General features: G+C 35.7%; 1 protein-coding gene across 1 annotated transcript; it reads left to right on the top strand.

The window, feature by feature from the left end:
• Positions 1-4,324: 4,324 nt before the first annotated feature.
• On the top strand, positions 4,325-5,586 carry stx19 (syntaxin 19). Its single transcript, XM_046841014.1, has one exon. It carries the CDS (start codon positions 4,325-4,327, stop codon positions 5,210-5,212), a length of 888 nt encoding a protein of 295 aa, XP_046696970.1. The 3' UTR covers positions 5,213-5,586.
• Positions 5,587-26,822: the final 21,236 nt, after the last annotated feature.

The following is a 26,822-nucleotide window of genomic DNA, read 5'->3' as shown; positions in this document are numbered from 1 at the left end:
TACTCTCAACACAAATCTCAATATCATCCACAAACATCATAGTAAACAGAAACTTCTGTCTGACCTCGTCCGTCAACCTGTCCATCACCACTGCGAACAGGAAAGGGCTCAGAGCCGATCCTAGATGCAATCCAACCTACACCCTAAACCAGTCTGTCGTTCCTACTGCACACTTCACTGCTGTCTCACTGTCCTCATACATGTCCTGCACCACCCTCACATACTTCTCTGACACACCTGCCTTCCTAATACAATACCACAACTCCTCTCTCTGCACCCTGTTGTATGCTTTCTCCAAATCAACAAGCACACAATGCAGTTTCTTCTAAAATTCTCTCTACTTCTCCATCAACATTCACCAAGTAAATACTGCATGCGTAGTGCTTCTCCTTGGCATGAAACCATACTGTTGCTCACAGATGGTCACCTCTTCTCTCAGCCTGGCTTCCACTACTCTTTCCCATAACTTCATGGTGTGACTGATCAACTTTATTCCCCTGTAGTTACTGCAGGTCTGCACATCTCCCTTCTTAAAAACCGGTACCAGCACACCCCTTCTCCATCCATCAGGCATCCTCTCACCTTTCCAAGTTTTGTTAAACAATCTGGTTAAAATCTCCACTCCCCTGTCACCTAAACATTTCCATGCTGTGGATCACACAAAAGATAACAAATTAAATATTTTATGAACCAATTTTCTCCAATACATTCAAAACATTGAAAACTATATTTTCTTTAATATGGTCAACAGGGGGCAGTGTTTACTACCCAGAACACTTTTCTGCACACTACAGTTTTGTTTACATAGTTCATAAACAAATATATTCAGCCAAGCAGTAACTGCAATTATATGGTACTTCACAAATAAATACTTGTGCTGGAGAAAGAAGACATTTCACACATGTGAAGGTCCTTAATCAGTAAGCAGAATGATAAGATGAAAGATGATAAGTAACCAGTCAATAGTACAAATGCATACATTTTGAAAAAATACTGTTGATTCTGTATTCATTCCATTGTCCCAAGTTTGTAGATGAGTTTTGTCATGACTTTGTGCTACAGCAGTAGTTAGCAATGAATACAGTGATATAAATGTTATAGCCATTACTGCATAAATGTCTTAAAACAAGTGATGTATTTGAATTGTGCTGTGACATAGTGAGGTCTTTATTAAACTCTGTAAACATTATCCAGTGAAAGAAGGAAAAAAGACACTATCATATAGCTGTTTGCATTTCGGTAGAAGCAGGTGAACAGTGCTGCAGGTTTCTGTTACTGTTTGAGTCACTGTGGTTGGTGCTATAGGGGTGTTTTGTATTCGGTTACACCTTTATTTACTTTCAACTTCCTGCTTTACTCTCCACTTTCCAGCTTAATCTTTTAGCCAGCTGAGGCACAGTCTTTATGACAAACAGTACAGACACTCACAACTGATTTTTTTTTATTTTTTATCATTAATTACATTTTGTTGTTCCATGTGTTTTCATGACAAGATAAGAAATTTAAATGCAACAATACACAATATCTTGCTTCGTGTGAATCAGCTCTGTCCTTTGTTCCGGCTCCATACTAATGATGTGTCTGTTCTAATCAGTTCGTACTTTTAACTTAAAGTACTTCTGACTCATGCCGTTCTCCCTGTGAGAGAAAGTGAGAAATATTCGTTTATTTATTTGTGTAAATATTTACAGGAATTTTCAAACTTGGTCTGAACATGTTTCACATCAATATTGCTTAGATTTTTTCAGTGTCACTTCTATGACTTATTTATTTTAGTTCCAAAAGCAAGACACTAAAATAGTTGCTTAAAGATTTGTTATAGGAATATTGCATGCATTTGTCTCTCCAGGGATGAAAAAACAGCTCTCTTCTCTTTTCCTGGTGTATCCTGGATCATCATTTTACATTTTTAAAGGCTGCCAATGGGTTAGAAAGATTTAACTGTATTGAATCTCTCAGCCAACTGCAACAAAGCAACATCTTTCCGAAAGCACATTTTATTCCCAAACAAAGCTGAAAGAAAAAATTCTCAAGGTCTTTAACCCTTAACTCATTAGCATTTCTTATACTAATAATGACACAGTTTTCATTTGTTGTTACTGAAGTAATCAGTAGCTGATGAAGATGCAGTTTAAAAATAATAATCTGAAATGTATCTCCTTTTCTAAGGTTTTTTTTAATAAGACATAACAAATCAGTGACATCTTGATAAAAAAAATAGTTTTTTCAACATATTGTAATATTACATTTTTTAATTTCTTCATATAGAATATGTGTGTAGGAAAGTTTATATCATATATTAAGAACAACTCTCAGCCTAGCCCTCTCACCGAGGCTAGATGTAAACTTTTATTTACATAAAGTTAGTGTAACTGTGTGTGTGTGTGTGTGTGTGTGTGTGTGTGTGTGTGTGTGTGTGTGTGTGTGTGCGCTATGTAATTGTTAGGGAATACTCCAACAGCCTGCAGAAATTCTCATCATGCTGTCAGAAGTAATCAGATCAGTTCAATAAGCTTTTTGTTGTCTTTAATGTCATTATGCTCAGGAATTGAGTTCGGGAAACTGCGTGTGTTCTTTCAGGGCTGAGCTTATTCACGTCACTCCTCTTTTTTCAGACAGCCTCAAATCTTCACTCTCTATTGGTCAAACAAAGATCTAACTGTAACAGTAGGTGTGGTAGAAATCTAGCTTTACCAGAACTCCCCAGAGACTGGACTGTATAACTGAGACAAGCAGAAGCTGAAAGAGTTTTTTGCTTGGCAGTTGCTTTAAACCCAGGCTGATGTGGAGAATGCTTCTGAGAAATCAAAACTGTTAGAATTACTCTGTTCTGTCTATGGACTCAGGATGCATTGTTATTTAACCCTCCTGGGACTAAAGCATAAGAGGTAAGATGATCAAATTACACTTGGTACTTATTTGCAAATACATGGATTTATAAAATATTCATGGTAAATCTGATTATTTAAATATGACTATGGTATTACTATTTCATTCCGCTGAAAATGTTTACTAATGGATAAAGACTAAAGAAATATTTTTTTATCTAGGCATCTACTTGTGTATCTATCTGTGACAAATTAGTTCATGTTGGTGTAAAGTTCATACTGTAGTAGCTACACACAAGAAAATGTACTACACAGATCAAAGAATATGAGTCCATAAGAATATGAATTTAATTATGTATTTGTCTTAAACTTAAAAATCATATAATCTAATACATTAAACTTAAAATGTTTTCAAATGGCAAACGTTTTTATATTTTGACTAATGTGAAGATATTCTGTCCACAATATTCAGCGTACTTTAAACTAAATCTTTCTTTTGAATTTTGTTCACTTTAGTTGTACAAACTGTTTTCTGGTATTTAATTTATGATTTTTTGTTTTATGCTTGCATATTACATTTATGAACACAATTTGTATTGTAACAGCTGGCTATTAGCGATTGTATGGTCAGAATTATTAATGTAACATCCAAAATTAGGTGACATTCCATGGTTTATTGGTAAAGGAGGCAATAATTTACCATCCTTATCTAAGAAAAAAAAACTTTGGAGGGGGTCGGGTTCATTCTCGTATTTTTACACTTAGTACATTTAGGACTTTATCATTGTCTATCTGAATCTGAGGCTGTAATTTAGTTTTTAACAGAGTATTCTTTAGATGAGTAGGCTGATAGGTCATTAACCTAAAGAATTTCATTTATATCACTTCTGACAAAAAGGATGTTTTGTTTAAACACTGAATTTAATTATAATTTAAACCGCAACGTAACCATTCTGTAAAGTGTCTTTCATTGGTTTTCTCAGTGTAAGATTTCCTTACAAGGTCTCTGACATATGCACAGGCTGCAGGCCGAACAAAACAAAGCCCACATTTATATTTATAGGCTTTCCTTCTGAGGTAGCCAGAGGAATTACACACATACATGAAGGAAGAAGCAGTCTTAAATTCGATTTAAATTCCATCTTGTAAGTGAATATCCACCAGTACTCTGTTTAATTTCACCCAGAGCTATTGTGCAAGCGTGTTTACTGTAACTAAGATGTGCAATTTGTAAAGTAATATATTTCTTTCTAGTATAAATACATGTAGAAAAAATCCCAGTGAATTTGTCTTTAGGTTAAAAAGTACTATGTTTTTAATAACCAAAAATCTCCCTTAAACACTTGTAAACAAATGTGTAATAATGAAGCAACTGCTTCAATAAAAGAAAATTACTTGATCACCTAACAAGTAAGAAAATGATTCTTTTACTGGCAACTTCTTCACATAATTACAGGACACCTACCTCCATGATCTTTCCTGTCTGAGCTTCAGCCATGAAGGATCGCTTGGAAGAGCTGCGTCTGCAGATCAAAGCAAATCATCAACTCCAAGAAGGCAACCCCTTCACCCACCATGACGAGGAAGAGCCAATGTCCTTTATAGGTCACTGGCCTCAAGCTGTGATCTTTGAGACTGAGCCTGTCCTGGAAAACTTCCTAGATGAGGCCAAGCGTATTCGTGACAGCTTAGAAGAGCTGGAGGCTGAGGTCAAAAAGTTCAGTCAGCATCAGAGGAATTTCGTGGCGACCATGCGGCGCTTCAGCGTCATGAAAAAAGAGAGCAGCCTTACTCGGGACATCAAGCTGCAGGCTGAGAACCTGCGTAAGAAGCTTGACGAGCTCTCAAAGCAAGTGAAGCGCACCGAGATTGAATTGGGTCCATCAGCCGCCACAACCCGGATGCAACGTGCCCAACATGATGCGCTCTTTCGGCGGTTTCAGGAGATTATGCGGCACTATAATGACTCGCTCCTAAGCAAGCAAGACAAATGCAAGCAGTTCATCATCAGGCAACTGGAGATCTCTGGCCGAGAAGTATCAGAGGAAGAAGTGGAAAACATGGTGGAACAGGGTAAATGGGATGTTTTCAATGAGAACATCTTAGTGGATGTCAAGATCACTCGAACACAGTTATCTGAAATAGAGCAGCGCCACAAGGAACTGCTCACTCTTGAGAACAACATGAAGGACCTGAGAGAACTTTTTCTAGATGTATTCATGCTTGTGGAGGAGCAAGGAGTGCAAATTAACAGCATTCAGGCCAATGTAGAGATGACTGAGGAATATGTGATGGTTTGTAATGAGAAATTCAAAATGGCTTCCAGATATAGGAAGAAGAACCCTTTAAGAAGACTGTGTTGCTGCTGCTGCCCATGGGCATGATGCAGAACAGACTGTATCTAAATGACAGAAGATATATGAAGAACTTAGGTTGTGAAAACACGAAGAGGAATTTGTTTATTGACATTGTTTGTTATAAAAGCAAAACTTTTGCTTAATTTAAGAAATGTTTATATAATAAAGACACCAGAATTGTGTATGTAGCTACTAATGACACAAAGCATTATATTTATGTTTATTTTATTTCCACACTGCATTTTTACTATGGCCAATTCCATTTCATTTTGAGTTTTAATTTAAATACAAATGCTATTGTTGTACATGTGGTATCTAAATGTATAAAAAAAATGACAACTAATCACTAAGTTATATAAAACGAACATTAGCATAATATAAATAAAATGTTTTTAGAAAAGTGTGGGGGTTCATGCTATAATGTTTACAGACTATGCTATACTGTATTTTGAAATGCCACAGCGATGTTAAACCTGATTGTTCTACACTATATCAGCATTCATACTGTAAATACAAATCTTTATTTATCGACAGTAAAATCTCCATTATTCTTGTGGATGAATAGAGTACAAGTGTTACGTCAGATGCCAGATGACGTACCGAGGAAGAAAACACTGAGAAATAGGGATCTGGGTGTGTCTCGTGAACCGCCAAACTCTTATCCAGAACAATGCTGTGCCAAAGAAATGCTTTAAAGACTGTTACCCTATTAACAGAATGATAATGATAATGATAATGATAATGAATAATAATAATAATAATAATAATTAATGTTTAGGTTTTCAAAAATAAACTAGATCATTATCTTTCATCAAATATTAGTATAATCTATACAATTACTATACCATAATCATTATAGATAAACAGCATGGACTTTTTTGTTTTAATTTTAATAAGTTTTCCCCACTTTCTAAATTCCTGAAATGAGATATCAAAACCAGTGTCAGTGGCAGAAATCTGCCACCTATTGTTATGGATATGAAATACACATTAGGATATATTGAGTCCTTCTTTACCAGCCCGGTTTTCAGCAAGATATTTACAGTTGTTTTATTATTTATTAAAATCTTTTTTTCTCCAATGTGTGTTTATAAACATAAAAAGATATGCTCAATTCATACAGGCATAAAAATCAAGTTCTAGTTATCAGTGCTGCAAAGACTGTTCTTATGCAAGATATCGCCATGGGTTAGGACTAAACAAAACAAGGAGCTTCCTTAAGTTTTAAACGACAACATTACCTTAACTTTATAAAAGATCATTTAATTTGAAGATGGTAACCCAGCCATTAGGGTTGCACAAGCCAGTGCGCTCGGCCCCAAGCCCGGATATATAGGAAGGGTTGCGTTAGGAAGGGCATCCATCGTAAAATTTGTGCCAAATCAAACATGCAAATCACAAACCTGAAATTCATACTGGATCGGTCAAGGCCTGGGTTACCAAAGACCACCACAGGTATTGTTAGCCAACAGGGTACCGGTGGAAATTGGGCTACTGTTGGCCAAAGGAGGAGAAGGAGAGGAGGAAGACGTCTACGGAGACAGCCGAGAAAGATGATATGATGGAGAGGAGAAAGGTAGATATGTTGTGTGTTCAGGAGACCAAGTGGAAAGGGATTAAGGCCATGAAAATTGGAGGGGGGTTTAAACTGTTCTTTCATGGTGTGGATGAAAAGTTAAATGGTGCAGGGGGGTTTCTAAAGGAAGAGTACAGTAAGAGTGTAGTGGAGGTGAAGAGAGTTTCTGATAGGTTGATTAACGTTAAGCTGGAAGTAAAGGAATGATGATAAATGTCATCAGTGCTTATGCTCCACAAGTGGGTTGTGAGATGAAGGAGAAGAAAAAATTCTGGAGTGAGTTAGATGAAGTGGTAGAAGATGTACCTAGTAAAGAAAGATTAGTGGTTGGGGCAGATTTCAATTCGCATGTTGGGGAAGGGAACAGAGGTGATGAAGAGGTGATGGGTAGGTATGGCCTTAAGGAGAGGAATGTGGAAGGACAGATGGTGATGGATTTTGCTAAATGATAGAAATGGCAGTGGTGAACACTTATTTTAAGAAGAAAGCGGAGCATAGGGTGGCATATAAGAGTGGAGGAAGGCACACAGGTGGACTATATTTTATGCAGGAGATGCAACCTGAAGGAGATTAGAGACTGCAAGGTGTTGGCGGGGGACAGTGTAGCTAGACAGCACCGGATAGTGTAGGATGGTTTTGGAGGTGAAGAAGAAGAGGAGACGAGTGAGGACAAAAAGAAGAATAAGATGGAGGAAACTGAAGGAGGAAGAGTGTAGTGTGAGATTCAGAAAAAGAATCAGAGTAGAGGTCAGACAGGGGCTCGGCTTTGGTAAAGAGATGCTGGATGATTGGGAACTACTGCAGAAGTGACAAGGGACATTGGACAGACTGGCTCAAGATGAAGGTTGGACTGCATCAAGGATCGTCTCTGAGCCCTTTCCTGTTTGCAGTGGTGATGGACAGATTGATGGACGAGGTCAGACAGGAGTCTCCATGGACTATGATGTTTGTGGATGATATTGTGATTTGTGGTGAGAGCAGGGAGCAGGTTGAGAAGAGCCTGGAGAGGTGGAGGTACAGGCTGGAAAAAAGGGGAATAAAAGTCAGTAGGAGTAAGACAGAGTACGTGTGTGAATGAGAGGGAGGGCAGTGGAGTGATGCAGTTGCAGGGAGAAGGTGGATGAGTTTAAGTACCTGGGGGCAACAGTGCAAAGTAATGGAGAGTGTGTTAGAGAACTTAAGTAAAGAGTGCAGGCAGGGTGGAGTGGGTGGAGAAGAGTGACAGGAGTGATTTGTGATAGAAGAGTATCTGTAAGTGTGAAAGGGAAAGTTTATAGGACTGTGGTGAGACCTGCGATGTTGTATGGTTTAGAGACAGTGGCATTGACTAAAAGACAGCCGGTGAAGCTGGAGGTAGCAGAGCTGAAGATTTTGAGATTTTCATTTGGAGTGACGACGATGGACAGGAGTAGAAATTAGTTTATTAGAGGGACAGCATATATAGGATGCTCTGTAGACAAAGTGAGAGAGGCCCAATTGAGAAGTTTTGGACATGTGCAAAGGGGGAATAACAGATGGAGTCACCAGGAAGAGGAAAAGAGGAAGGCCAAGGAGGAGGTTTACGGATGTGGTGATGGAGGACATGCAGGTTGTTGGTTTGAAAGAAGCAGATGTAGAGGACAGAGAAGTATAGAGACGGATGATCCGCTGTAACGACCCCTAATGGGAGCAGCCGAAAGAATAAGATTTAATTCGAAGATGGTAACAAATATATTGGGAAATAAATATTTCCCAATCTGAATTTCACTAAGAATGTATGCAGGAGAAATGTTTTTAATTGTGAAGGCATCAGTGACATGCTATAACACATCCATCCCTTTCTGTTCAATTTGTGTATACACACACACACACACACACACACACACACACACACACACACACACACACACACACACTGTAATAATATATTATATCATTCTTAACCTTATTTTCATACCTTTTAGTTACACAAAACGTTTACATGTTGGACAGTTGTAAAAAAGCATTCCACTACCTGTCATACTCTGTACAGGGAGTGCAGAATTATTAGGCAAATGAGTATTTTGACCACATCATCCTCGTTATGCATGTTGTCTTACTCCAAGCTGTATAGGCTGGAAAGCCTACTACCAATTAAGCATATTAGGTGATGTGCATCTCTGTAATGAGAAGGGTGTGGTCTAATGACATCAACACCCTATATCAGGTGTGCATAATTATTAGGCAACTTCCTTTCCTTTGGCAAAATGGGTCAAAAGAAGGACTTGACAGGCTCAGAAAAGTCAAAAATAGTGAGATATATTGCAGAGGGATGCAGCAGTCTTAAAATAGCCAAGCTTCTGAAGCGTGATCATCGAACAATCAAGCGTTTCATTCAAAATAGTCGACAGGGTCGCAAGAAGCGTGTGGAAAAACCAAGGCGCAAAATAACTGCCCGTGAACTGAGAAAAGTCAAGCGTGCAGCTGCCAAGATGCCACTTGCCACCAGTTTGGCCATATTTCAGAGCTGCAACATCACTGGAGTGCCCAAAAGCACAAGGTGTGCAATACTCAGAGACATGGCCAAGGTAAGAAAGGCAGAAAGCCGTGGCTGGATTGGTAAAGGGCAGAGAGCTCCAGTCCGACTCAGACGCCAGCAAGGTGGAGGTGGAGTACTGGTTTGGGCTGGTATCATCAAAGATGAGCTTGTGGGGCCTTTTCGGGTTGAGGATGGAGTCAAGCTGAACTCCCAGTCCTACTGCCAGTTTCTGGAAGACACCTTCTTCAAGCAGTGGTACAGGAAGAAGTCTGCATCCTTCAAGAAAAACATGATTTTCATGCAGGACAATGCTCCATCACACACGTCCAAGTACTCCACAGCGTGGCTGGCAAGAAAGGGTATAAAGAAGAAAATCTAATGATATGGCCTCCTTGTTCACCTGATCTGAACCCCATTGAGAACCTGTGGTCCATCATCAAATGTGCGATTTACAAGGAGGAAAACAGTACACCTCTCTGAACAGTGTCTGGGAGGCTGTGGTTGCTGCTGCATAATGTTGATGGTGAACAGATCAAAACACTGACAGAATCCATGGATGGCAGGCTTTTGAGTGTCCTTGCAAAGAAAGGTGGCTATATTGGTCACTGATTTGTTTTGTTTGGTTTTGAATGTCAGACATGTATATTTGTGAATGTTGAGATGTTATATTGGTTTCACTGGTAAAAATAAATAATTGAAATGGGTATGAATTTGTTTTATGTTAAGTTGCCTAATAATTATGCACAGTAATAGTCACCTGCACACAGATATCCCCTAAAATAGCTAAAACTAAAACTACTTCCAAAAATATTCAGCTTTGATATTAATGAGTTTTTTGTGTTCATTGAGAACATGGTTGTTGTTCAAATTAAATCCTCAAATAAAATTAATCCTCAAAAATACAACTTGCCTAATAATTCTGCACTCCCTGTATGTATGTGTACGTGACAAATAAAATTTAAATTTTAATATAAAATGAACATTTCTTAACATTATTTTAAAGCTGTAATTGTACAAAACGTAATAATATTTCAGTAATGTATTTAACATGTAGTGTCCAAGTACAAAGACAAAATACATCAAGAGTTTAAAGCAGATACATGGACTAAAATTATATTGATTAAGAAAAACAATGGCATGAATGAAGTTATTTCTCCTCAATGGATGTGCATAGCAACAATTGAAGCAAAAATAAAAAATAAAAAATTAATAAATATAGAAAATTTATTCCTTTTCACTATTGTATTTAACTGATATATTTTACTTCCATAAATGAGTGTAATGCATAATATAAAACGTATACGGTCTGCTGTGTTTATGTTGATTCCTAGCCATGTGCACTTGTTGTTTTGAATTTAAATTAGTGCCTGAAATCATGTTCAACACTGAAAAGCTGCTCAGTCTCAGTGACTGGAATAGTAATCAGCCAAAAGCACATAAACACCAATAAATATAAACAGTCACTATATCAAGCCTCTGTGGAGGTTTAAGCTATATGAAAGATGTAAAAGAGCTCTGAAGTATCTGCAGCTGACATTAGCCAGAAGACAGATCTGTGTTTTACAAGTTCACTTTTCAACTGACCATCACTGTAACACTGACACACACTTTAAACTGAATACAGTCAGTCATAAATCGTCACCTGATTTGAAGAGATTACAGTTTTACAGGACTCCTGTATGAACCACCTGCCAGTGAGACCACCTGCCCCAATAAAGCCACTGTATTCAGTCTGTCAGAAAGGTGAGATAAACATGAGAAGAGTTGGCATTTGAAAGCTTCCGGTTTTTCTAAAGCAGTTTACATTAATACAGAGACAAAGCTAAGCAAAAAAAAAAAAGATAGATCAGCAATTCCTAATTAAGTCTTTTACAACAAATTATTTTTACTCCTTTTATTTTATTACACCACAACTAACTATTATTTTCAAAAAAAATTTTTTTTTATCTCTATAGTGCTAGTTTTACTATCTACCTAACTTCCTAATACAGTGGTATCCCCCGCAGCCCCTATGGAACCTTAGTAAATTCACCTAGACATTTTTTAACTTTAATACAATAATGTGCTTTAAGAGATTTTATAAAATGTATCAGTGAAAACAGTTTAAAATGTTATTCCTAACCTTCCTAAACATTCGGCCCGCTGCGACATTACTTTGCACACACATTATTCAATTTCAAAAATTAGAAAATAACCTAAAATTAAGCATTAAAATACATTTTATATTGTTGGGAAATGCAGCAGATCCACACAGTTTAATGGTGTAATTTCTTCAAATAAACACTAGGTGTCACAACAGGAAAGCGTGTGAGTTTCCTCCAGGCTCTGTTAAAGCGCAGATGTTTCTCTTTATTTAAAAATAAGCAGAATTTCTGACATTTATGTTGCATTAAATATGGCTACTGCCACCTCTAATACTACTAATACTTTTACTATCAATAATAATAATAATAATAATAATAATAATAATAATAATAATAATAATAATAATAATAATAATCATTTAAGGTTAAATCTAGATATATGTAAAGGATAGTTGAACATGCATTTCAAATTTAAAAAATCATCACAGCTAAAAGTTATTGGTTTTAATTTTATACAAATTTATTTAAACTTTCAATTCCATATATTTTTTTTTAATTATAGCTTCAAATACAAGATATTATCAATCCATCAAAATAAAAAAAGAAAAAGAAAAAAAAAAGACTACAAACCACAATGGACTTTAATTCCATTTGCTCAATTGGATAACTCCTTTTGACTTTGTTATCCAGTCAGAAAGATTGGGGAGAGTGCACTGCATTCAGCACTATTATTGCTAACGCAATCAATATATAAACCTGTATATTTTGTCTTCTAAACCTACAGCCTAATTGTCCTTGTAATAGGATAGTAAGGTTCAGTGTTCTTTCTGTACTCTCTGTAATCTGGAAAGAACAAACAATATACAAATGTGTTCTTCATAAAAGGGTAGCTGGCTCTTGCAATCCAATTATAATAGAGAAGTGACCCATGCTATGGCATAGAGTATACATTACATTTTTAATCCTCATCTCAGAAGACCAAGATCACTAAGCATCATCACAGGAGAGAATTACAGAGCTAACAAACTGTTCTGTGACATGAAGCAGGAAGCTGAAAGGTCAAGTACAAACCCTCATTCTGAATTATGGAGTGCATGTAGTGCTTCCTCTCTGATTTACTCATTTAACAAAGCAAGGCAGAGGATTAATAAACGTTCACAATCTGACCACAGCAGTGTGGAATGAATTTCGGTTCTTTGTTGTCAGCCGATTCTGTAATACCCTGGCTGGGAATGTGAAGTCCTGACGTAGTTCTTAAGGCAGATGTTACTATACCTGGAAGAGGACTGGAGGAGTTTTACACCAGGCCCTGAAACACATACACTGGAGCTCCAGCTGGACAGACTGATTTACTAGGATCTGTGACACCCATGAGCTGAACCATGACTATTTGAGAATGTTGTAATATCCAGATTTCTCTGTGCTTAGCGCTCATTATCTGAATGAGGCACCAGAGAGAGCTGTATGTGATCATTAAGGAGTCAGGTTGGAATTAAATCATTTAGCAGGTGTCACCCAGCTAGTACTTTCCTAGAACATGAAAGTTTGCTGAAATTCTGGTTTTAAAATTATGAGGGGAAACAAAATACATTATATTCACACACTTGCTTTAATAATATTGGAGTTGACCTGGAAAAAAAATTCACAGTCAAATTTTGACAATTTTTATAATACTGCAACATAGATATAGAGCTTTAGGTTTTCCTGAAGTGAAATTTAACTCTTAACTGCATATCTACCAACATCTGGTCTAAACCGAGAATAAAGTTATTACATTTGAATGTCTGGAAACCTCAAAAGTGAGAAAACTGCAATGCAAAATATTTCATCTGTTTATGGAAAAATTACTGACAAATAGGAAAAATGTTTCTAATGGGAAATGAGTTTTAACTTTGGTTATCTTCATCCACCTCCCTATACAGTCCCTGAGGTAAAAGTTTCCTTTGGCATTGGAACACAGGCTTCATCATCGTCTGTTCACTCACTGCTTACTGCTCATGCTAACACTGGTGGGAAAATCAAATGAGTAATTTGCTCTTTTCTGTTTACAAATTTCTTGTTATGAATGTCTTATCAAATCTTCTCTGTTTTGCTGAAGATTTGATGTTGCAGGAGTATGAATGACATTTTGACAGTTATTACCTTAACACACACTGAACTGATTAATACTTATGTCTATGTTGCTATTCAATGTACAAAAGGCGAAACATTATAAAAGTTATAAAGTAATCAAAATACAAATATTTCCCCATTGTTCTGGAAAAATCCTTAAAAAAATTCTTAAAAATTCCTTTAAAAATATATAATTTTTAGTTTGTAAAAATTGTTTTGCCTCACAAGTCTTACAATAAAGTATTATATGGAACCATCTATGGCCTCTTCTGTGAGCCCATGTCTACAGAAGTTGGCTTTAGGCATTTAGCTCTATCCTCCAATTGTGTACCATGTACCTCAACATGACAAGCAGTTAAGAAATATAAATTACCTATTCAGAAAACATTCAAAAATAATTTTCTGGCTTCACCAGTCTTAGAGGAAGCACAGGTTAAGAAATGACAGCTGAGCAAAATGAGAAGAAAAATTGGTAAAACAAGTCTGGCATTCATTTTTCATAAATGTTGGAAATGTTAAATGTAAAAGTATGGCTTTAATTTGATAACATTTTCAAACCAGGCATGTAAGGTAACATTTCTATGTAAATTGTTGATCCTCCTTTTTTCAAAAGAGAATTAAATACTCGCAGAGAATTGAATACTCACTGACAGAATGAGTAATGGAATAGAAGAGTGCTGTATCACCTCTACAATGGAACTGATTATACGCCACAGGAAAAGGATGTAAAAAGAAAAAATGCAAACCTCTGTTACAATGTGAAATTCCATAAATATTACAGTACTTGTTGGCATTAAATTGTGTCTGGGGATTAAACAATACACAAAATGAATAAAGAAGAATGAGACAGTATCAAAAGACTACAATGGATTTTAATCTTATGCGCTTCTAAGGCAAATTAAGAGATGCTTGGTGGAAAGTTTTTGCATTCGAATAAATCATATCTGCTGGTGAATAGGAGAGAGAGTGATGGTTTCTGAGGGGGGAACGAGTCGCCACAGTGGAGTTGACTCTTTTCCATGCGTACAGTGACACAGCAGATCACTGCCACACTGCCAAACTGGGGAGACAGTAGGAATGCTGAAATGACACCACAGTTTGACAACTTCCTTATCTATGGTAGAATATCAGGAATAACAATGAGCTGCACACTGTGTTTTAGAGACTGTTGAAGCTCAAGTGACTTCTGGAACATCACACACAGCTATGTTAAAGTGCCTCGGATTTTCTGCCATTCAACTTCATGTTTTCTTTTAATTTTTATATTCAACACGCATTTGTCCAGTTTACTTAAGGAACTATAACTGTCCTAAAATATCGTTTATTTTTTAAAAAGCAATCAACTTTAAATTTTAATGATGATATACAGTTGGTTTATAAATCATTTTAAATAATGTCAAATTGTTTATCACCCCAAATACAAAAGTAAAATCAGTAGTAGTTTTTTTCTACTGGATTAGTCACATTTTGTCATCTGTCACTTTCCCAGGCTCCTCTAAGGTTCTGTTCTGGCAGAAAGGTCAGGATCTGCTGAAATGCGTCTCTAGCTCTGTTTCCCTGTCTAAGGGCAGTGAGATGCACAAGAGTGCTGTAACGACTGGCCAACTCTGGAGGAGTGATGGAGTGATGGTCTGGCTTCCGCACTGAAACTGATACTCATGAATTCCTAGTTGCAGTCTGAAGACTGAAGACATTTTGATGTCACAGCTGCCACAGTTGTACTTCTTAAATTTCTTATTCGAGCAACTTCCATACATATTAGCTATAAATATGTGAACTTTCCTGCAGCTGTTTTTCAGCAACATATTTCCTCAAACCCATTTTTTTAAAGGGTTGTTCACAAACAACTTCTAGCACACTGGATGTTTAGAAAGAAATTCTGACAAAATGAAATATCTATATTGCATCGTTTTGTAATATAATTTTAATATATTGTAACGCAAAACATAATATTTGGGTAAAGTATATATTGTCATGACTAAAGATTTTTCTTTCAAAATATATTTTTAATGTTAAAATATTAAAAATAATTTTTGTCAATATGCATACATAAATAAATAGATTCCACCACACATCTGAGTATTTACCAATTACAGAACACACTGAACTTTTTTTTTTCGCTTTATCGACAATTACTTTTTATAACATCAGTAAAAGGATCCAAAAATGCTAAATAAATATCTCATCACATAAAACGAAACATCAAATTTGTTTCTGATTTTTATGTTCATATTTTTTATATTATTCATATTTAAAAACAAAAAGTTTTTCCATTGCCTACATTATATAGAAGTTATTTCTGATTTATTCTAATTGTATTTTTTTTATCTCATAGGCAGTAGGATACAGCATTTCACTGCATGTCATACTATGTATATGTACATGTGTGTAAGGTCAAATGAACTTTGAATTTGAAGTACTTAAAGTAAGGATTAAAAAAATAAGAACTACAGGATAATAATTTATTATTTATGACAAAAATTGCATTATTATTAATGAATGATGTGAAAGAACAACAGCATTTGGTTTAATCACAGGGAAATGGATGTGATGGGTTTGTGCAAACCAGATGGGTGTGATCATGAGAAAAGAATGAAATGAGAATTACAGAACAACAATGACAGCAGGAGCTGTGGGAGATTCTGCGGTTGCTTTTTGAAAGGCTCTTGTTTCTCTGAGCTTCTTTTTTGGATGTGACAGACAGACAGTGACAGACGGAAAGAAAGCACTCAGCATCATGTCCCAAAAGCGCCAGGCCTTCACCTTCACCAGCCCTACAAATTTCCCTGCTATCCCTTAGGCCAGCAGGCCCTGCTCACATCTGTTGGCAAGTAGCACTCATGCAAACATCGATCAGCTGCTAGCTTATGTCCAAATATTTCACTTTGTTGTACATCAAACTTTTCCAGCATAAATAGCACCATTTATTATTTATGGTGCCATGAATTATTCTCCCCAATATGAGCTGCAGTCACGTAATGCTAATATGAAGATGGTGCTGCGAAAGCCTGGTGATGCTTTACACACACACACACACACACACACACACACACACACACACACACACACACACACACACACACACATTTTTCTATTGATATAATTGTTAATGTAACTAATTACCACCATGTAAACACCAAATTTTAACTTTAACATAACCACATGACCAGAAGAAAACATTTAGGATATTTTATTTATTTATTTTTTATATTAAAACATAACAATGCAAACAAAAAACAAATCCTGGGGACAACCCAAATGTTTTTGTCAGTTATTCTTACTTGTCAGTTATATACTTGTCAGAACTCTCACCATTTCCTACATATATTATAGAGAAGTGCACATGAAAAATAAATCCTAATATAATCGGCTGCTTTCCCCACTAAAAGTAATTGATTCTCTACAGTTTATTTGCTGGCTGAAATTAGAAGAGAGCTTTTAAGTTCAAGCTGACTTTGGTCTATTTTGATGGGATAAGTTAAACGTTTGCAATGATAAAACAAAAAAAGAAAAACACACAAAAAAAAAACACAAATAAATTTTCATTGGTTCCCAAGACAAATAAAAAGTGCTGATTCCGTTTGTTTACAAAAGAATTATTGGCCGTGTCACTGTATTGAAATTGCCATTTGAAATGTTTTGTTATGGGCACTCGTTACTGTTGACTGTTTCCATATGAAGATTTCCACAGAATGGTTTCAAATGCTCCACAGGGAACATTCCCTTCTGTAATTTTCCTTTAATGGACTCATAAATTTTTACTTCAAAGTTTTAGGATTATATATCTCTAACATATTGTTCAGCCATTTTAATTGATTTCGAGCAGAATAATACAAGAATTTTAAAAAAGTGATGACTTTCTTCACCTGAGCAACTGCTGCAAGAGAATAAATATTCCTGTAAAGGTTTTATAGACCTAAAAATTGTCCATGTGACAGAGTTCCCTTTCCCTCTCTAACTCTCTGCCTCACACACACACACACACACACACACACACACACACACACACACACACACACAGAGTTCTGAGGGGCAAATTACCCTCTCATTCAGATAATAATGTTTTTACATCCTTGGGCGGTAAAATACATTTGACGATTTCTTTGAAATTATAGCATAATAAATGAGCTCTGAGCTGTGAGTCTGGTCTGTTTGATCTTTTTTATGTTAAGACATACTAGAATTTTTCGTTTTTTTTATCTGGATTTATATTTTTCCAGGTAGAATCACTTACAGGAGCATTACTTCATGGAAATGAAAATATAGAATAAGCATACTTCAGGAGAACCTCCAAAAATGATTGTGTAGAATAAACATTCATGATTTATCATTTTTACCTGAACTAATATATATTTAAGGGCAGATTTTCCAAAAAATTATGCAAGCAATTTATGCTGTATTATTTCACAAAATATAGTAATGTGCTGCAGTAGTAAATAACAATATACTGTAAATGCTTCAGAAGAGTGAATAATATGTTGTAGTAGACCTGGGGATTCTGATAAAATGTTTTCTTTCTGCTATTTTATTGCTTTAACATCATTACCTCCTAATGTAAATTTTGGAAACAAAACCTAACCTAACATCTAAATAGTGCAATCCTGCAAGGTAAACTATTAAATAATACTAAGAAGTCAGTGTGATTTATGTTTATTCTGAAGAGAGGATGAAAGTTATCCTGCTAATTACTTCACACATTCCAGGATTGCTTAAAAAATAATTCCATCCCATAAATATTAGTATGATATGTACCAACCCATGTATAGCTAAAATATAGATAAAACAGTATGCATAGTTTATGACCCCTAACAAATATTACTTCTAATGTATATTTGTATAGATTTTTTAAATAAATTTCATTTGGCCAAATATGTCCAGTTGAACTTTTAAACAGTTGAGACAAGTTTTGTAACAGCAGGCAATAATAATACAGGTAATCAAGAAAAAAATACATATGCAGTTAGTTATATATTCAATCATTTTAATATCTTTCTACATTTAACATGACAAGATGAGCAGTTATAGATTCAGCTATATTAAGTTAGAAACAATTCTGTGACTCTTTTGAAAATACCCAATTCCACTGGTTAGTATTCCATTTGCAGGTGAGATCAATAGATCGGTTCCTGAGCACTATAATGGCCCAGGCGTATCGGGTTTGGTCTTTTTTGTTGAAAGTGAGGTGAGGGGAGGCATTAGATAATGCAGCTGCTTAATCTCTGTCACTGAATAAAGATTGGTTCATTTTCTTGTCTGCCCACCGGCCGTCTGCCAGAGCACAGCGCTTTCATGTTGGATATGATCGCGATCATGCTCAGTGTCAAGTAGTAGGAAACACAAAGATGAATGTGTTATTACAGCAAAGCAGAAAAGACACCAATACAGAAGCACACACACACACACACACACACACACACACACACACACACACACAGCAGTTTTGTGCAGTTTTACTTATTTAGTATTCTATATATATATATATATATATATATATATATATATATATATATATATATATATATATATATAGCTTTGACTCTCTAGCAATGAATAAATCTACACTAGTATGCAAGATTACAAACTTAATATAAATATAACTTTTGAATTCTACAATGCAAACTTACAAAAAGCTAATTTAAGTGTTTCAGGTATATATATATATATATATATATATATATATATATATATATATATATATATATATATATATATATATATATATATATTTCTGTAGTTACCTACAGTACCTAACCTACAGAACAAGGTCAGAATTCTGACCAAAAATCTAATTTTAAAATGTTACATGGACATGAGACACATTTTAATGATCACTCCATAATCTATTTAAAGACTGGAGCCTGCCCTATAGTTAGAGATACTAAAGTACATTGGGTGGATTCTAGGACTATAATTGAGAATGGAAACCTGATAATGCCTATAAAACCAAATGACTTGAAAGCTCATTTTAGGGCATAATGCCAGGCTGCCGCATTAAATACGGTGTGGGCTGATTATCTTTATGCAGGATTGCATTCTTAAATCAGCTATTTTTTTAAATAGTAAATGACACTTTTAAATGAGAATGTCCTAGTTCTCAAACTCAGACAATATTTGCTGCCAACACCTGATCAGGTGTTTTTATTTTATTTTATTTAAAATTTTCTTTTATTTTAGTAATTACTGCATTTACCCACTAATTGCCATGACAGACAGACTGGAAATCAAACTGTGGCCAGTCTTTTATATGTTTTTTTTCCCCATTTAATCATATAATAGATCATATAATCTCATAAAATCTAATATCATCTTACATTGTAAATTCAGTCTACAAAACAACAGGAAAATGAGAGCAACACTGTACATAATCAAAAATATCTCCAGACATATAAACATGCTTATTACCTGAGCACTGACAGTTTGAATGGTAGCGGACTGGAGATATGTTACGGTTCAAATCCATATTCACAAGGAGCGTAACAGTACACATATTTGTACCAAAGTTTTTCGATACAGAGCTTTCGGTTCACATGTGTGCAGATAGAATCCTTTTTATGTGCGGCACATAGTTAAAATCTAAGTTCCCTCAGGAAAGTATTAAGTGGCAGACCGCAAGTTTGTTTAGTCACCACTTTTTTGAGTGCATATTATTATTATTATTATTATTATTATTATTATTATTATTATTAAATTAAACTTGAAAGCATACACAACAATGCCAGGGGTATAAAAAAAGAAACTAGAGTTAGCGCAGTGTCAGTGTGGCTACTCACTCCATACCAGAAATAAGATTTGTTTTGTGCATGCATGAAAACGCTAAAGAATCCATAGAGCTAGCGTTAGCCGCTAAACACTTCCAGTACTAGCGCTATGGATACTTGTCCAGTGTTAAGAATTTCTCTTAAAAGGAGAAAATCTTGACAATTCCTCATATCGGGGGAGTAAATGAATGAAGGAATGGAAGGAATGAAAACATTTTTTTTAATAGATCACACACACATGCACACGTGCGCGCGTGCACACACACACACACACACACACACACACACACACTTCCATACACATCTGTATTACCCAAATGGGGTCTAAAAATATAAAATATTTAATTACATATTTCCATTTATTTTATTTTATTTTTTCATTTTAATTTGTGGCAGTTTATTTGATTACTCAATTTAACCAATAAAATAAAAAATATTGCATTAATTTGATTTATTCTTTCATTTTTTTAAAATAAAATATTATAAAATATTATTTTATATATTATTTAACCAAGCAGGCATTTTATTTAATAAAAAAAATATAGAAACTGTTCAAATGTTGATGATCACTAATGCTAAAAATAATAAATTGCATTAATAAAAAAACTACAAGCAATTTGATGTTTTGCATTTTTCCCCCCAAACCTTACTGAAAATGAACTGAACTGTGACTTAAAAACTGTGGTTTATAGCGAACCCTGAATTTTGTGTATCGATACAGCCCTAAAATTCACACTTTCGTAAATACACATCCTCAGCTTAATGCTGTCCAGATCTCTGTTACCAATTCAATCTACATGATATAGATGTGTGTTTCATAATATTATTTTCAGTTTTGTCATTAAGATAATACTGTGTACTGTAATATTGGTAATTAATTTCCACTGATCCAAATGAACACTGTATAACACTGAGAACTGCAATTTTACTGCAAACTGAGGTAAGAAAATCACAATTACACATATTACACATTACACAACACAATTACACATATACATCTGAATTTGATTATTTTGGTTATTATTCTCACTGTAAACATAAAGCAGGAAGATCAGCTGTGCTCCAAGCTGTGTTCTAGGACAAACAATAAAAAAATGAGCAAATAAAAAAAAAAAACATAGCAGAGAATATTAGAGAGTGTGTTTGACAGAAACCATGCCGAAAGTGTCATGTTTTAGGCACATGTCCTGCTGTTTCCAAACTCACTTTTGATGGATGACCCACAAACGGGACCCAGGACTATCGAATGCAATGTGTGAGTCACTTTGTATGTCATAAATTAAGTCTGGATGGATGTATTGAATAGCATGTCTTCCTTCTCAAATTGCATCCAGATGTCACTTCGTTTAGATTAAATACAAAGGCAGAAGTACGTGTTTCATAAATGTCGAGTTTGCAGAGCAGGTGCAGGATGATTAGAGTGTTCAGAAATGCACAGGCAATACATGTCCTGTTCTTCTCAGTGATGACCAGAAACATAGGCATGTCCAACTGAGTGAAATCCAAACTAACAAATCATACCCCATGTGGTCATTCTCTCTTATCAGATAGCGTATTATTTCTGCTACATTTATTTTTCCATTTTCCTCGTCATTTATTTTTGTTTAGAAGAAAAAATAAAAATCACTAATAAATGTTGATTTAAACAAGCCCAGCCATATATTGCTTATATACATGTTTTTGGTGGCTTTGGTGAGTCTCATGCTCTCATACTCTAGGCAGGTTTTTCATCATAAAAGCTAAAGCCTTGGGAACAAGCCAGAGTTGTTGCTTGTTAGTGACATTGTCTCATGACCTATCTTTTCATGGCACATCATATCTAAAATAAATGAAGTCAATGGAAATGCCATTATGCTCCTGCACCACTGGCCTATAACTCAATAAATAAAAGTGCACTGTGCCCTTGCTGCTCAGCTGAAGAAGACACTTAGATACAGCTTGTAACAAGAGGTCTACCCTCACGCACAGCCACATATACACTGATAATTGTGAGAGTGCTGTAGGCAATGTCACAAGAACACGGACTAAAATCTCCACACAGTCAAAATGCAGCAGAAAGAGTCAGGCACACACATACACATACACATACACATACACACATACTCTCTCTCTCTCTCTCTCTCTCTCTCTCTCTCTCTCTCTCTCTCTCACACACACACACACACACACACACACACACACACACACACACACACACACACACACACACACATACTCCCACTGGTGGGTAGGATATAAAATGCACTTGAGTAGCATAAAGAAAACACAATAAATTACAGCATTAAGCTTTATGTTACACACAATGTGGGACTACCATTTCCAGTCCATATATAACAATATATTTTACGAGTCATTTAGTGAGCAAGCCACAAACACCACAGGTGCAAAAGCTAAAAACCATGAATTAAATCATATGACTCAGAATCCACTTTGGGGTCTCTGCTCGAAATGTGGTGTGTGCTCTCATCATGTTGGATATTATACTGTTCTAAATATTCTCATTACTTCAGGCAAATACTTAACCTACAAAGTAATGGCTTCTCCAATCTTGCATGATCGAGGTGTCAGGCGTAGGCATTGGCACATGACCCTCTGTTTTTACATGTGTAGTCTGATTTGCAAAAGCACAGGTCTGGTTATATTTTCAATTCATTTCTGTGTGATTCTATATGATTTGTTTCGAATATTTCACTGATTCATTCAAATGCATGGATTTTTCTGTTGTGGACTATGCCAAGGTAAACAACTTGAGGAGGATAAACTAGCTAATATTTGCTATGTGTTATTTTATATGCTTATAAGTATATTTCTGAGGTAATATATTTTATGTACAGCCCAAAATGAGCTGTACAAAGAATAAATGAGTGAGCTGAAACAAGACTAAATTAACTTAATGACAGTTGATTTCCTGATTAAGAAAGAAGCAAGACCATTATATGAGCATACATATGCAAATTTCTGTTGGATAAGCATCAAGGTTTGAATAGTCATTTTGGATTTGCACGAAATAGCCATTTTACGTTTTTGGGGAATTTTAGTTTTTCAAAGGCAGTTACCAGTGACAGAACTGGCATTCAAAAAGAGGAGTAAGTCTGCTGTCTGCACTGTCAGTACTTTGCACCCAGAGCACAGGCCACTGATGAGTAACAGTTATTCAAGCAGGCACATCTGCCCTTAAAATGGATGTCAAAATGCAGTGATGGTGAAAAGTAAAGAAAGTGGAAAACAATCTTTTTTTTCATGTGTAAAGGGTCAAGAAGGGGGACTTTAATGTACAAGGGATAAGTAAAACTAACAAAAATCCCTTGAAGTTTTGTAACATTTTCTGTGATTAACTAAGTGAAAATATTTGCACTTCTCTGAGGTCTGAGAGGCCTGTCTGACATTTAAAAATGATATTGTAGTATTGCAATCTTATTTTACCAGTATGAGTTCAGATTATAAAATGTTTTTTCAGCCTGCAGTTCTTTAAACATTCTGCTTCATCAAATGATGCAGTATTCCTCAGTTGTTGACCTGGTTTTTACTTATGTTGTGCTCCACTGCATTAAGGCATTTGTTGTGGCCAATGATTAGCTTTTATTGCTACAAATACTTTTTGAAATATATCTGATACATGTCCTTTAATACATTGCCGAAGCACAACAACCTTGCTGAGTTGGGGAGAGAGTGAGAGAGCTGGTCACACAGGCTGAACAACGTGGAGGCATCAGGCCAATGGCAGTGGGAGGTCAATGTCTCCTTCTATCACATATGCACAGCCATCAATTTTCCTCGTACGGGTCAACACTGGGGCCTCTAGGAGAAGCCTTATTTGATTTTCTCAAGGCTAAACACAAACTCCAGGCTGAGGATGTAGAGTCCTGGGCTTCTGAATTCTCTAGGCTGAGAAGCAGGAACATTCAACTGCTAAAAGTGATGGCAAAAAGTTTACAGAAGCAGGATAAGGTTCCTGATTAAAACTTCATGCTGATGAAGTGAATGCTGTCAGTGAAAATTTTTACTTTTTTTATGTTTTATGTATTGTGTATGACTGGGATAAAATGGTTATTAAAAAAGAACAGATGATTGAATGCATAAATGGAAACTAAAGTACGACTGATTGATCCTGCTACAATTTGGATACTTTATTATTTACCTATCTTGTCTCAAATTTTGTAAGAAGGATTAAAAAAAAAAATACAAAATTACTATTTTTCTTAAACCTAAATTTTTACTTGCAAAAAGGATGGAATAATGCTGAAGACTTTTAAATGAATTAAAATCAAGCAAAACACATTATTATGAACGAGGTAATCAACCTTAACTAATTTTATAGTAATGAAAGCAATTCTACAAATCCCCCACAGACAGGAGTTGTTTTGCAGCTTAGCAGCAGTTGATGAATATTAACTTCATTTTTGCGCATTTTCCCTTTTTATTTTTAGACCTTTCGCCAGAGGATAATCGTAAGTCAAATTAATTACAACTGCCGGTCAGAAGAGGGCGATCTAGTGGCATGCCTTGGGGTGCAACTGGCGGGGAACCTCTGCGTGCTTAAAATAGCTTCTTTTAAAAAAAAACAAAAAAAATTATTCCCCTCTCTGGAGCAATATAAAATCGACAAAATAAGCAAACATAAATGAGCCTCATCAAATTCACATTCAGCCTCAAGAGGCTGCAAATTCAATAATAAAATAAAAAGCAGCTACAATTTACAGACATGGCATTGGGGCACACAAACTAAATTTGGATTGTAGCTTTCTTTTACACAGAGATGTGAGTGACTACAAATAAGCAAGGATGCTATAATTGCAGAGATATCTAAGCAAAATGCCATATAAAGAAGTCCCTACCGTGGTGTCGATGATTTAAATTCCCCCCTGTGAGAGAACATTCGCTGCTGAAATTCAATGGTGATAATTAGCTCTACATTGTGTTCCCCTGCTCCCCTCCCATTCTGTCTCGTTCCTCTACTCTGCACTCCCGAAAAGGCCCAGGTTTTTCTGCTGAGGGGTTTTGCAGATGAGATTAAGGATCGAGAAGAAGAATAGGAATAATATGCAGACATGATTTGCACCGAAATGGCCTTGAGCTCACACCACATCTATTCATTACTGCATCAAAGACCCTCTCCTCTCTCCCTCCACTAGCATAGGTAAATAGCTATCTGGCTTGCCCTTTTGAAATGAAGAATTAAATAATTTCTTCCCTCATCGCAAAGTTTTAACTTTTTCACCCTTACCAAAGGCTTTTACCCTTGATTTTAGCTGCTTTAATAGGGTCGTTTTAGGTTTCAAGCAAAAACTGTTTTTATAGGTGTGGGATAGTGAAAAATGCTGTAGGCCTATTAAACTGAAAATGAATTTGTAAGTGGCACACAGATTTGATATCTATTTTATTTCTTTAGTGTATTTAGCTGGATGTTCTGTGGAATTTAATGTTTTTATAGTTTTTGGACTTAGCTTAGTTGTATTTACGGATCTGATTAATGAGCACTAAAACTCTGCACAATTTCCTGGAGGGGTTTGGTCTAGTTCAGGCATGTCTACATTATTTTTTTTTTATTAGGGCCACATCAAAATTCCTGAGTGACAGTCACCAAAATATTATCTTAAAGCTCCAATATAGTGAATTTAATTAGCATCACATCTCAGCTCGATTTGCTTTATTTGTGTGCTTCTGTTTGGAAGAAATGATACTGACCAAATTTGTTTAAGAACATTTTCAAGAATTGATTAAACGTTTTCCATGCTTAGTTTTTAGAAGCATCTGCACAGACTAGCTAAGGTTCTTTGTTCCATTTGCTCGATAAAAACTTCTGCCAGAAGAGCTTCCAGTTGCTTCAGTTTCTCTGGCCTCTCATCGTCTGCATATTTTTCTCAATGCCTGTTATTTGTTCTAAAAAAGTCTTATGGTATTAAATTCCTTGTTCATGTAACATTCTTTGAATATATAACGCACATGCATTTGCTACAGCTCAAAAAGTATTCTTTCTCTAGTTTTATCTTTTTTTATTATTATTATTATTATTGCTCCTTCTCCCTGTTAACTTTGCAAAAATACATCAGTGGTGTATATTCTGACACACACAGATTTTTACACACACAGACACAATCTTATAGTATTTTATTTTAGAGGGATCAACTCCTACAGTGTGACAAATAATATTCTTAAAAGTCAACTGTAATCACACTGAATCACCTTTCTGAAATCCTCTCTAATTTTCAAAAACACATTTTGTGCTGAAACAATATCAGAGCTCAGGCTGCACATTTAGCTTGCATAGTACATACAGCACCTGGGACAATGTATGCTACATTTCAGCAAGAGCTGTGCAGTCAGTTAACTAGGTCAGCAGTGACTGGGTGTAGAGAATATAGCCCTCCTGCATGTTGCCTTTCTGGGAAGAAACAGAGGAAGGGGACACCTTGCCAGAGATATCCCCAGCCTTGTTCTAACAGCAGGAGGGAGCGCATGAGTTGACCTCACCTGACAACAGCACCTTTAGAGCATCTACATATAGAAACTGGACCATATCACAGTGGGTGGATTATGTCTGGAATGCAACTGATATTATTACATTGCAGAACAGCACACTGCTAAAATATACACTGAATTTAAACTGCAA

Source organism: Silurus meridionalis, chromosome 3, assembly GCF_014805685.1.
Source record: "Silurus meridionalis isolate SWU-2019-XX chromosome 3, ASM1480568v1, whole genome shotgun sequence".
Taxonomy (NCBI): Eukaryota; Metazoa; Chordata; class Actinopteri; order Siluriformes; family Siluridae; genus Silurus; species Silurus meridionalis.
Note: the sequence above shows the minus strand (reverse complement) of the source record. Positions and strands in the feature narration are given on the sequence as shown.